At 46.1% G+C, this 12,680-nt stretch overlaps 6 protein-coding genes across 8 annotated transcripts; 2 read left to right on the forward strand and 4 right to left on the reverse strand.

Moving 5' to 3' along the window:
* Positions 1-1,621: 1,621 nt before the first annotated feature.
* Positions 1,622-2,278, forward strand: RB195_005359 (uncharacterized protein; the record flags this gene model as incomplete). Its single annotated transcript, XM_064177800.1, has 1 exon — positions 1,622-2,278. One exon carries the CDS (start codon positions 1,622-1,624, stop codon positions 2,276-2,278), a length of 657 nt encoding a protein of 218 aa, XP_064034910.1.
* A 713-nt stretch (positions 2,279-2,991) lies between these two features.
* RB195_005360 (uncharacterized protein) lies at positions 2,992-3,693 on the forward strand (the record flags this gene model as incomplete). The annotated part of the gene is made up of 1 exon (XM_064177801.1): positions 2,992-3,693. The coding sequence occupies one exon, from the start codon at positions 2,992-2,994 to the stop codon at positions 3,691-3,693; it is 702 nt and encodes a 233-aa protein (XP_064034911.1).
* A 355-nt stretch (positions 3,694-4,048) lies between these two features.
* On the reverse strand, positions 4,049-4,495 carry RB195_005361 (uncharacterized protein; the record flags this gene model as incomplete). 2 transcript variants are annotated; one of them, XM_064177802.1, is made up of 1 exon in its annotated part: positions 4,049-4,495. In XM_064177802.1, one exon carries the CDS (start codon positions 4,493-4,495, stop codon positions 4,049-4,051), a length of 447 nt encoding a protein of 148 aa, XP_064034912.1. The 2 variants fall into 2 exon arrangements, with proteins under 2 accessions (XP_064034912.1, XP_064034913.1); XM_064177803.1 differs by having other exon boundaries at positions 4,049-4,492.
* Positions 4,496-4,735: 240 nt separating this feature from the next.
* RB195_005362 (uncharacterized protein) lies at positions 4,736-5,059 on the reverse strand (the record flags this gene model as incomplete). The annotated part of the gene is made up of 1 exon (XM_064177804.1): positions 4,736-5,059. One exon carries the CDS (start codon positions 5,057-5,059, stop codon positions 4,736-4,738), a length of 324 nt encoding a protein of 107 aa, XP_064034915.1.
* On the reverse strand, positions 4,736-6,809 carry RB195_005363 (uncharacterized protein; the record flags this gene model as incomplete). 2 transcript variants are annotated; one of them, XM_064177806.1, is made up of 4 exons in its annotated part: positions 4,736-5,159; positions 5,538-5,694; positions 5,772-6,521; positions 6,578-6,809. In XM_064177806.1, the coding sequence occupies 4 exons, from the start codon at positions 6,807-6,809 to the stop codon at positions 4,736-4,738; spliced, it is 1,563 nt and encodes a 520-aa protein (XP_064034914.1). The 2 variants fall into 2 exon arrangements, with proteins under 2 accessions (XP_064034914.1, XP_064034917.1); XM_064177805.1 differs by lacking the exons at positions 4,736-5,159; positions 5,538-5,694 and having other exon boundaries at positions 6,456-6,809.
* On the reverse strand, positions 5,731-6,285 carry RB195_005364 (uncharacterized protein; the record flags this gene model as incomplete). The annotated part of the gene is made up of 1 exon (XM_064177810.1): positions 5,731-6,285. One exon carries the CDS (start codon positions 6,283-6,285, stop codon positions 5,731-5,733), a length of 555 nt encoding a protein of 184 aa, XP_064034916.1.
* Positions 6,810-12,680: the final 5,871 nt, after the last annotated feature.

Here is a 12,680-nt window from a genome sequence, read left to right on the forward strand (position 1 = left end):
GGGAGGGGGTGACGGGTTCCGCGGCGTCGGATTGGTGCGCCATAGTGCAGTAGTATCGCGCACTAACTTTGTGTACATGTCGCAAAAGGTAAGTGGGACGTTGCAATCGTTTCATGCCCGTGGGCGCTGCATGCGTTGCTTTTCACCTCTATGACTTCTCCGTGCGTCTATTTCCATGCACGTTTGCCTCAGGTTAGTGTTATGCCTCCCTCAGGAAGTGGAAACAGGAATGAAATCGGCTGCTTAAATAGTAGCCAACAGTTCACACGATTTGACGAGGAACGTTATCCTTATCAGTACGACGATGTCGTTCACGTCATTTCATATTGAACATCATTCTTTGGCAGCTGTTGGGGAAAACAGGAAGAAAACGGATATTTAGAGTAACAATTTTAAATTGTGTCTATAATATATTCGGTAAGGAATGTGTGAAGCTGAAGTTTGAATGTTCGCCGAGTGTAGAACTGACGCGTTTAAAAAGATGACTATGAAATCGTTTGCCTTTATTTATAATAAAAATATGAAGAAAGATTGTTAGAGATACACATGTCTAATTTCACAGAAAACGGCACTAATATTAATTTTCGTTGATCGGTGAAGCGAGCGGAGCAAACTGCACAGAAAGTCTGAAGTGTCTTAGTAACTTATGTTTACATGTCATAGATCCACTAAAACTAATGCTTAGGCCTCCTTAGCGCCCTGATTGATTTGATTATTTACTTCGAGAAATAACGGCACCACTGAGTGCCCCCTCCCCAGCGACACTTTACCCTCGGTCTTTCCCTTAATTCTGCTATCATAAATTGAAAAATGATTTGTGATGATGAATTCAATGATTTGTGCGATGAGGTAGCATAATCGGTCTGCTTCTTTTTCCTCTAACTCATTGTGGTTTGAAGGGAATATCCAAATATTGTTCCAGTGATTTCCATTAAGATCTTAAGGTATCTGTGAAATCGAGGATTAGCAAGGTCCCAGAATGAGTTCAAAATGCAGGGAATTGACAAGAGTTTACGACTACTCAAAAGGTCTAACTAACTGTCTCTAAGGACTAAGTGGCTCGGAACTTCCTATTTCTACGACTTCATAATAACTTACGCGATGGGAGTTGACAATAAATATTTATATAAATAGGAGTTGCATCTGAGTTGGCTTTACCGCATCTTCGCCGCATATCTCTCTCGTCGTCGTCATTGTTCCATGTACGTGCATACAGTAACAAGCAAATCGGCTGCTTGCTGCTGATCATCAATCGATCAACTTTGAGCCGCTCATCACCTCTAAAAGTCAAAGTCAAAGATAAAGTCACAGGCGTATCAATCCGCCACCGAGTTTTCTTCCCTTCAGAATCGTTTGACGATTACGAACGCGTAACTAGCCTGTACAAAGAATTGCGGGGCCAGCAGATGATTAATTCAGTGTTTTCTTCCTCCCGGTTGGTGATGGTGACTTGCCGATGGTACTACCGAGACGTCAAGTAGACCGGAGGTGGTGATGGTTTCCTCACCAACTGGAGGTGGTGTCTACTTGACGTCTCAGTAGTACCATCCTTTTGTAGTGGTTCTGATCACCGTCTCCTTCGTGCGAAAATACGACTTAGCCACACGATGGAAAAGAACATATGCTATCTGCAACGACGAGAAAAGAAGTCGTCTACGACAATTGCGCACTCGAGAACTCCTTGTCCCAAGGTGACTGGCACATCGAGGAGGACCCAAACGTGGACTACGAGATGCTGCTCAGAGGATTACGAGCCTGTGCTGAACGTGCCTCAAAGCCGCGCACGACAAACTTGGATCGAATTTCGAAGACCACCAAGGAATTGTTGGAAAGAAGAAGGGCTTTGAGGCTTGGTCCGAATGCATTGCACATTGAGCGGTTAGTAGCAAACACTAACTGCAGAAAGGCGTTGCAGGAGGATCTTTTGAAGTACACCCAGAAGAAGATTCTGGAAGCAGCACAAAGAAGAACGAGTCTAAAGAAGTGCCGCAGGGATCCCCGCGAGTATAATATTCCGCTAGCAACTTTGCTGAGCGAAGACGGGACTCGCACTTCTTCTCGTCGTGAGATGGAAATCATTACGGAGAGGTTCTACTCGAACCTTTTCCGTTCATCAACTCCTGTGTCAAGCTCAATCATCCCCACTGGCGAAGCTCCACCACGGATTCTCCCTTCTGAAGTACGAGTCGCTATCAAGAGCATGAAACCTGGCACAGCCCCGGACCTGATTTTATATCAGCAGACTTTCTTCGGGCTGGTGGCCATCCGCTTCATGTAATCTTAGCAGCGCACATGACATCCTACCTTCAGAAAGAAAGGATCCCAGACCAGTGGAAGACCTCGCGAACCGTTCTTATCCATAAGAAAGGTGACCAAGAGGACCTTCGGAACTACCGTCCGATAGGCTTGCTGAGCGTGTTATACAAAGTATTCACCAAGATCATCCTCACGCGCATATCTAGGACGCTGGATGAAGTCCAGCCTCAAGAACAAGCTGGATTGAACCAGGGGTTCAGCACATCATCCAGACCGTGTCGAGGGTCATAGAGGTTTGCCGGGAATACCGCCTGCCCCTTGTTCTAACCTTCGTCGACTATGAGAAAGCCTTTGACAGCGTAGAAACGAATGCAATACTGTCAGCGCTGGTCGATCAAGTTGTGGACGCGTCGTATGTGAGGACATTAGCCAATTGCTACGATCGATGCATGACTAGGATACAGCTTTTCGCCCTCTCACTATACCCATTGGAAAGGGGGTACGACAAGGCGATACTATATCGCCGAAGCTGTTCACGACTGCATTGCAATGGATAATGAAATCACTATCCTGGGAAGAAAGGGGCATAGGTGTTGATGGAAGATTTCTTTCGAACCTTCGTTTCGCGGACGACATCGTTCTCTTTTCGAGCAGTACCAATGAAGCAGAAACGATGCTCAACGAATTGAACGAAGCAGGGAAGAGAATAGGACTACGAATAAACAGACACAGTTCATGAAGAACGCCCACTGCGAGAACGGAGGAGTACAACTTGAAGGCTCCCAAATCGTGGAAACTCCGTCATACGTATACCTCGGACGTTCTATGAACATGGAAAACGACTTGAAGGAAGAACTGAATAGAAGAATGAGAGCAGCATGGGCAGCATTCGCAGCCGTCAGGGAAGCTACGGACCAACTGACGGTCCAAGATCTTCGTGCCCATCTGTTCGACTTGGCAGCCCTTCCCGCGCTTTGTTACGCAGCGGAGACGTGGGCAGACACCGCGGCCACGTCTAGGAAGTTACTTACTACCCACAGAGCCCTTGAGAGATGTCTCCTGAAGTTTAACCGGTGCACACAACACCTAGCCGGTCTTCGCAGCTTCGACTTAGGAGGAATGTCCCGTCTTCGCGACCCAGCGGAATATGTATCGAAAGCAAAACATAGATGGGCCGGTCACATCATGAGAAGAATCGACGATAGATGGACTAAAAGAAAGCTAGAGTGGATCCCAAGGGACGCCAAACGCCCCCGAGGGAGACCGCCAACGAGATGGGGTGACGTGTTCGCTGCACGGATGGACCAGCTGAGAGCTCAGCTGGATACGGCTCAAGGACCTCCTCCACGTCACTCACGAAGCTTGAGAACATCTTGGATGGCAATAGCGAGGAAACGAAACGAGTGGAAGAGATGCTGGGGCCCGCACGTCCAGTGAAGACGGGCCACCTAAGTATCTAAGTAAGTATCTAAGTAAGTTTCTTCCTCACAGACAGGTCAGGTACCAATTTATCGACTTCGGAGGGTTGAAGAGCTTGGTTAGTACCAGAGGGATTTCAAACCATCGACAGTGTCGCAACAACGGGCCTTTAACCAACTCCGCCACACTGGCCCTCATCGTCTCTAACTCTTCCAATTCTTTCATTACTTGAAAGCGTATTGAAGGAAGAATTGACTTACTTGACTTAATCGGCGGGCTGATGTCATCGCCTGACGCGATTACCCGCATCTTCGCCGAGGTGTGCCGTCCTTGAACACTGCTCTACCCAACCTTCTCGATCTTCTGCAAGAGCTTACACAGAATCATTCCATTCGTTGCTATTCCATATTCTGCGAAACCTTACGTCTCGCCTAAACTGCCTGTCCACGCCGAGTGTCCTCAGGCCCTCTTTCACCACCTCAGTCCAGAACTTCCGTTTTCGGCCAGGTGGCTTCTTCCAGCTCGAACCCGACGAACTCCTCAGCACTCTTTGAACAAGGCGATCTGCCGGTCTCCTTAATATATGACCAAAGAAGCGAAGACGATTTACTTTAGCCACTTTTGATGGCGGTGCAAGATGTTGATGTCTTCCACGTGTCATCCGCCGGTTTACCACATCAATTTCTGGGTAAAGATCTTCATTGTAGCATACCCTATGCCAAAAGTAGCCAAGTGGCCGTCTAAGCAGCTTTCGTTCCGTGCAGTCAAGCTTCTCCATAACCGTTGATGGTGCTGCCCAAGTCTCCGATCCGTACATCATGATGGGGCGAATTGCGGATAGGTAGACTCGCAGCTTAACTTCGTTAGTGATGGGGCCCGACCACAGGCATTTCGTTAAGGAGTTAAATGCAGAAGTGGCCTTAGCGCATCTTTGCTGAACATCTCTCTCGTAGCTGCCATTGTTCTTCAGCGTACAGCCTAGGTATCAGAACTCATCGACGAGTTCTATCGGTTGTCCGTCCACCCTGATTCCCGTTAGAGGTCTCGAAGGGATCCACATCTACTTGCATTTATCGGGGCGTAGGCGTGGTCCATAGGCTGCAGCCAGCCTCGATACAAGGTTGACAACATGTTGAAGTTTCGTACTGCTTTCCGCGAAAATAACAACATCGTCGGCGTACTCGAGGTCAGCCAAGGGGCACCCTGATGGTGCTAAGAGAATGTCGGCAGGACACTGGTCGACTGTTCTTCGCATAATGTCGTCGATGGCGAAATTGAACCGGAAGGGTCCTGCCACTGCCCCTTGTCTTACTCCAGTTACCACTTCAAACGGTGTTGTGCATCGGGCTGGTGTTCGAACTACAGCAGTTGTTCGTTGATTCATGTCATCAAGCAAGCGAACGAACTTTCCTGGTACTCCATTGGCACGGAGCGCGTTGAGAAGACGGCCTCGGTGAGGAGAGTCGCATTGGTTTCGAATACCGCTGCCAGATTTCGATCACTCTCCTGACGATGAACACCTGGTCAATCGTAGATCGGCCAGGACGAAAGCCAGCTTGCTCGTCGCGCGTTGTTTCTTCGGCATGTTTAATGAGTCGGTCCAGGATAATGCGCTCCAATACCTTGAACATAACACGCAGCAAAGAGATTCGTAGGGTCCGTGACGGATAACTTCTTGTGGAGGGGAATTATGATAGCGTCTCTCCCCGAGTCAGGTATCCTTTCGTCTATCCGTATTGAACGATGATCTTTGTCATCTCACGAATCCCAGACGGAGGAAGATATTTTAGCATTTCTGCGCTTCTGCGTCTCCACCAGATTTTCCATCCTTTATTTTTTGAATACAGACTAGAACCTCTGACTCAGTCGGTGGCTCCTCGTTAATCGCATATGTCGGTCTATGAACGTGCTCGAGTTCAGGAACTGACGATGCTAGCCGGTTCAGCAAGGTCTTGAAGTGTTCTCTCCAAATTGGAAGGGTTGCTTCACCAACAGCTACTCCATTGGCGGTGTTGAGGACTGGAGAACATCTTTTCATTTTGCCGCTATGGTGTTTTAGTAGAGCATAGGCTTTCTGGGGGTTCCTGTCCTCCCACGCCTTCTCAAACTCCATCGCTCTTGACGCCACTCGTTATCGCGGTCTTGTTGCAATTGACGACGCAGCTTCCTTTTAAGACGCTTTTCCTGGTTGAAGTCACGAGCGCTGCGCGCGACACACACAGAATTGTACGTGGATTTTGTTTCCGCAGATACAAAGGCAAACTTCTTCCGCGGCAATAGAATCGGGAGCGTTTCCCTTGCAGCGTCCTGGAAGCATTTTGTGAAGGAATCCGCATCGCTAAGCTTCTTTCTGGTCCGTACTCCAACATGAATAGACACGCGTTGGCGGAATTTTGTTCTGCATTCATCGTCTTTCAGACCTGCCATGTCGATTTTAGGTTGAAGAGGAACTCCTCGGTTTCTCTTGTGGAACCGTATCTTGAAGCTGAGAAGAACTGGACGGTGGTCAGAGTCGAACGCGACGTCCCAAACAGCTCGAGATTTTCGGATATCTGACTGAGGGATGTTCCTCGCCAGAACGCAGTCGAGCTGAAGCTTAAGAGTCCCCATGCGCTTGCGCTGCTCTTCAGGCGTTAAAAGGGTTGACCGCTGCCACGTGAGCTGATGGCGTCGATGATTCCTCTTAAACGTAGAAGCGATGATGAGGCCTGTCTGTTCGCACAAGTCGACCAGACTGTCACCGTTGTCCGACGTGCGCTCCGCTGTATAATACCATTTTCCTAGTATACGGATTGCTGTTCGAGTCCCATCTTCGCATTCGCGTCGATTCTGACAATGACCACCTGCTGGCTTGGTATTTTAGACATCAACGCATTGAGTTCATCATAGAAGGCTTCCTTACTGTTGTCCTCAGCGGCTTCCGTAAGTGCGTGAGCACTTACGATCCAGAGTTTACGTCCTCTGCGATCCCGCAGTCGTAGAAAGGCGCATCTAAACGATGTTGAGCCAAATTCCTCCACCAGGTTCATGTAATCGTTCCTCACAGCTATCGCGCAGCCACCTACATTGTTCTCATCAGCATCGCTGCAGTATATAGTGTGATTTTCGATGCTGATGACGGGCCGATCTCTCATGCGTGTTTCCTGCAGTGCAGCAAAAGGCACACAGATATCGCAGAAGTCTGGATAGAGTGGCTTGTTGTTCACTCGATAGTGTTCGGCAGTTCAGCGTGACGAAACGAATGCTTGTTGCCAAAGATGCTCCGTGCTCCCTTCAGGCAGTTAACCCTTCAGGCAATGGGCTTTGGCGGTGTGCTGGACGACAGCACCATTTTGCAATGTATGGGGAACTTTCGCCATATAACAGTGCAGGTTATATAGCTCGTACGTTCCCAATGAATGAAGGAAGAATTGAAATGCAGCATCTTAAAATTCACATTTTTTTGACAGAGGTACCTAGGAGCATGGAATACAACGAAAAGCCTAAGCACTTGGAGACAAAATTTTCCAAGTTTTTGAAAAAGGCAGCTGCAATCAACTGGGTAACAAAGTAGTGGTTTTTTCTTTGGAATTTATCGTTTTGAGCACTTTCATTATGTATTTCCTTTTATTTCGCAGATATCAGCGACATTAAGTAGCAGATTCTTCCTCTTGTTAGCAAGAGATATATCGTTTTTGGGAAGTTAGAATCACTCCACGAAGAGATAAAGGAGAGGATCTAGTTCACAAGTGTGAGGATGATCAGCAATAATTCTCTTCAGTAAAGCAAGAGAAGACGTGCGAAGCAGCATTGTGTGATCTCTACAACAACACAACTTATTACGCGATATAATGAAGAATGGAGGAAACTCCGTCATCGCCCCATATTTGCAACCCAACTAAGATAAACGAGTAGCAGAAGCGGTATTACAATCACAAACGCACCGCATCCTTGTTCCACTATTTTAAAAAAATGCATGCAAGACGTGCAAGAAAAGGCGTGCAAGACCTCGACCCTGCACTGCAGGAGAGACGGGATCACTCGAGTCTCGGAGGTCTTGCACGCCTTTTCCTGAATAACTCATTTCGAATGCTCGTGACGTCTCGGGCAACGGAGGTTTCTATCCGCACGATGTCACATAATTAGTATCACACTCACCTAGAACGATAAGGATATGACATCATAGAATGAATGGCCCTTCGCAAATAATAATAGCCAATATTAATAGGTTTGCTAATGAACTTCTGTGGATCTGAATTGATGAATGTATTGATATAAAAGGATAAAGTTAAAGTTTCTGGCGTTAATCAATCCGCTTAGGATGCGCCCCCACGTTCAGTTCAATTCAGAATCGTTTGAGGTTTACGTACGTGTATCTGGCCTATACAATGACTTGCGGTGGCTAGCCGATGTGTCAAGTCAGTGCTTTTATCCTCCCAGACAAATCTGGTACCAATTTATCGACCCCGAAGGTATGAAAAGCTTGGTGGGCACTAGGGCGGATTCGAACCTCCGATCGATCGTGCAGGAAGCGGAACCTCTAACCGATACACCACACCCGCCCATTGTATTGACATATTCCGTAAGAATAAGGATTGACAGGTTTCATCCAGAATATCCATTTCTTCTCAACTTTGGTAACTCGTAATAGACTTGCTTGACGTAAAGGCAGCATACCACGAATCTGAGATGGTGTGGATTTCAGATGGAGTATCCGTATACGGAGTCGTAGATTATGAAGACGGGGTTGCTCCGCTCATCTCTCCCTGCATCACTGCAAACAGCCCCATCCAGAATACTGTTTCGTACGACGCCATCTATTGCAACCCCCCACCCCTTGCGCCGCCTCCGCCCTGCGATTCGTCGAAAATCTAATCTACTGCTCCGATAGGCAATAAGGAACGCTGCGCATGGAAGGATGGCGCGCTCCAATAGAAGGCATCGTACAAAACAGCATTCAGGGGCCGGCTGCTTGCAGTGATTCGGTGAGAGATGAGCAGAACCACCCCGGTCTCCATAATCTACGACCCCGTATAAGGATACTCCACCTGAAATGCGTACCACCCCAGATTCGTAATATGCTGCCTTTATTTGCGGGGGTGGATATTACGGCCCAAATTGGCTATAGGCATCATAGCTTGGATGTGTCGTCCATAGACATATTGGAGGCCATCTTGCTTGATCTTCAGCTAGAGCTTACAGATTCCATATATGCGCCGTTGTTTTATAATCTGCAAAAGGCTATGTTTCAATTGAGCTCAATGTCAACGTCAAGTGTCTTCAGATTTTCTTTTAGCACCTCCGTCTTAAACTTTCTTTAACGACCAGAAGGCCTTTTCCAGTTTGACTCTGGAACCATCCTAAGCACGACATGGATAATATGATTAGCGGTATTCTTATAACGTGACCAAAGAAGCGAAGAAGGTTTTCTGTGACTACTTCAGAAGGCGAGGCAAGATGTTTGTATTTTCCAGGTGTCCATCATAATCCACTTGTGCCCAAAGTTCTTTGTTATAGCAGACCATCGACCGGAAGTTACCTAACAGTCGTCTAGGCGGCTTTCTCTCAATACATTGAAGCTTTTCCATCACAGCTGATGGTTTTGCCGACGTCCACGATCCGTACATGAAAATAAGGGAGATTAGCAGCTTGACTTCGTTGGCGATAGGAGTGACCACAAACACTTGGCCAAGAAGTTGAATGCTAAATTGGCTTCATCGCGTCTTTGCCCATTATCTCTGTCATCGTTACATACATATGCATACAGCACAAATAACAGAACACATTTAGGAGTTCAATAGGTTGTCTGTCCACCCCGGTTCTGTTTGATGGTCTCGAAGAGACCCACATCTTTCTGCATTTGTCAGGACGGAGTTGCAGTCCATAGCCTGGACTTCATTTTGAAACATGAAACAACTTTGCGATGTCAGTAGCGGACACTACTGCATTCCCGGTTCAGCACAAGCACCACTTTGCTTGGTCCAGACCAACCAAGTGGTGCTAAAACAACATCGGAGGGACACTGCTCAATTGTTCTTCACATTATACGATCGAAAGCAAAGTAGAACAGAAAAGGTCCCTCCACAGATTCCGAACGGTGAAGTACATCTTGATGGTTTCGAATCGCCCCGGTTGTTCTTTTATTCATGTCCTTGATTAAGTGTATGAATTTATTCTGCGCGAAGTTGGAAGGACGGCCTCAATAAGGAGAGTCGAAAGCGACTTCAAAGTCCAGAAAGGCTTAGTTTAAATGTTTTGCATGCCACTGCCACTCTCTTATCACTCTCTTGACAATGAACACTTAGTCAATCGGTCGACGGAACGAACGGAAAAAAAAACAGAACGAGGACGGAAGCCGGCTTGTTCTTCGCGTATAGTTCCTTCGCAACGTTGTATTGGTCAATCCAGGGTGATCCACTCCAAGACGTTGTATATTACATGCAGCACTGCAATTCATCAATAATTCCTTGGTACCTGACAGTTGATAACGAAGCTGTGACAAACAGCTTTTTGTGAAGAGAGACACTATGATCTTCTTCTTATGGTAGCAGGTCTCAACTGTAAGGCATCCTTTTGTCTATCCATACTGAAACTTCGCTCCCACGAATCCCAGGAGGAGAAGATTTCAACATTCTTCATTTCTTAGATGCAGAGCAGAACCCGCGACTCAATCTTTAATTCTTCGGTGACCGTGGTATATGACAGCCATTTGGGGTGCAGGAGTTTAGGGACAAACGGTCCTTGCCGCTTCAACAAGGTGCCAAAATGTTCTCTCCCAATGCATAGGGTGTCTGCGGTCCTTCCCTGCCCTCCTCCCACACCTTTTCAAACTTCTTCGCTCTTGACATCCATTTGCAGTTGACGATGCATCTTTCTCCTCAGACGCTTTACCTGGCAAAAATCGCCAGTGCAGGGGGCAACAGATACAGAATTGTGTGTGAATCTATTCTCCGCAGATGAAAAGGCGAACTTCCTCCTCGTCATCAAAACCAGAAGCGTCTTCTTTGCAGCATCATGAATAGAATTGGTGAGACAGTCGGGTCCCTAAGTTTCTTCTTGGTCCACACTCCAATATTTATCGACATCTATTGGCAGAATTTCTTTCTACATTCCTCGTCCTTCAGTCCTGTCATGTCGACATGTTTTCGGTTGGGTCGGTCGGTTGGTTTTCGGCTCCTTGTCGGAACGTAGTCGCGCTGGAGTTTAGGAGTTGTCATTTTCCACTGGCGCTGCTCTTCTGGGGTTAAAGGCGTTGTCCCTTATCACGTGAGCGTGATCCCTCTCAAATGTGCACGCAATGACTCGTCTGTTCACAAAGGTCTGCCAGACTACTTCCGTTTATCCGAAGTTTGCTTTGCGGGATAATACCATTTCCATGCGCATCCGATTGTTATTGGAGTTCCATCTTTGCATTTGCATCAATTCCAACAGTTAGTGCCCGCCTGCTGGCTTGGTATCTTGGGATTAACGTATTGAGTTCACAATAAAAGCGTCCTTGTTATAGTACCCGTGGGTCCGTCAGCACTTATGACCCAGAGTTTGAGTTCTCTGCGACCCCGCAATCGTAAAAATGCGCATCTTGGCGACGTTGATCCAAACTTCTCCAGAAGGTTGTTGTAGTAATCCCTCGCAGCAGTTGCGTAGCCTTCTACTTTCCTTTTGCAATATAGGGGGACCTTTTTCCTTATAACAGTAAAGGTTACACAGCTTATAAGCTTCCGAAGCGTATATTCAGATGCCTGATCGGTTTGCAAAGGCAGGACCAACACGTGCAGATAACAATCAGTTTTATACGCAGCCCTAACTGATACTACTCACACTGATTTACTCAGTCTCAAGAATCAAGAAGAATGGGACAAATGTAAACGATGGGCGACTTCTCGCCCATCGTTTACATTTGTCCCATTCTTCTTGATTCTTCGACTAAGGTAAGGCTGCTGATCTTTTTGATCGTCATGTTTTCATTTCTGATAAAAGAAATAAGAATAGAAAACGCATAAAAAGGGGTCAATTAATTAATTATTATGCAGTCATCCAATATATGTGAACAAAATAAGAGGAACACACATTAATAGACACACTTGATGAGTTACCTAAAAGAAGATTAAATATCTCCCTAATATATCTCAAATCTGCGTAGTTACCCGTTCGGACGAGATCTCCTGAGGAGAGAACAAGAACAACAAAGTGCAGCGTTCAACAAAAATAGTTGTACCTAATGAAAACAGTTATACCCAATGTACTACTAATCTTTCAGAGCAAACTTAAAATTAAAATTAAGTTCTTTTTAATTAGTTAGTTTGAAGATAACAAAAGTGTACATAAATATACTCGGTAAAAAAAAGGCATAATTGATTATTGACCGATAATTGCAACAATTGGTTTCTTTTTTTCTAATCCATATCAAAGCATTCCAACATTAGCAACAGCAAGCGATACGATAATTTTTTCAAATCTTGATATCGACGTTCGACTCAACCGCAAGTCTGTGTGCATTACTAAAAATTACACCTCTACTCTCCAAAAGTAGGAGAAAAGCTGGCAAGTACAAGTTGTGTCGTACCAGGTACAACACCTAAAAAAGGATGAAAGGACAACCTCGTTACAAAAAACGATCTGTTCACTAGAAATTCCAAAGCTCAAACATTGTTCTCTTATCTTGAATGAACATCTTTTAGTGGCAAAATTCCAGGCATACTACAGCTGATCTTGATTCTCACTTTACACTTATACTGAAAAAATCTTCCTGCCGTTTCACACCATTGCAAACGTCATTGTTTGAATCTTGGCTGGAATCAACTTATCGCCCACTTTTGTATAGCAAAAGGCGAAACTGTTAACCCTCTTCATCACGGCTAACGTTTCGACATCGTCGCTTTCGTCATGAGAGAAATTAACAGTCTTGGCTTGTGCATCGTATGAGTTGTCGACAAGTTAATCTCACTCTTTCGTTTTCTCCTAGAGAGAAGTTTACCTTCTCGTCACCGCGAGTTCAGGCGTTACAGTTAAACGATTTTTTCTTTTCA

Source organism: Necator americanus, chromosome I (assembly GCF_031761385.1).
Source record: "Necator americanus strain Aroian chromosome I, whole genome shotgun sequence".
NCBI classification, from domain to species: Eukaryota; Metazoa; Nematoda; class Chromadorea; order Rhabditida; family Ancylostomatidae; genus Necator; species Necator americanus.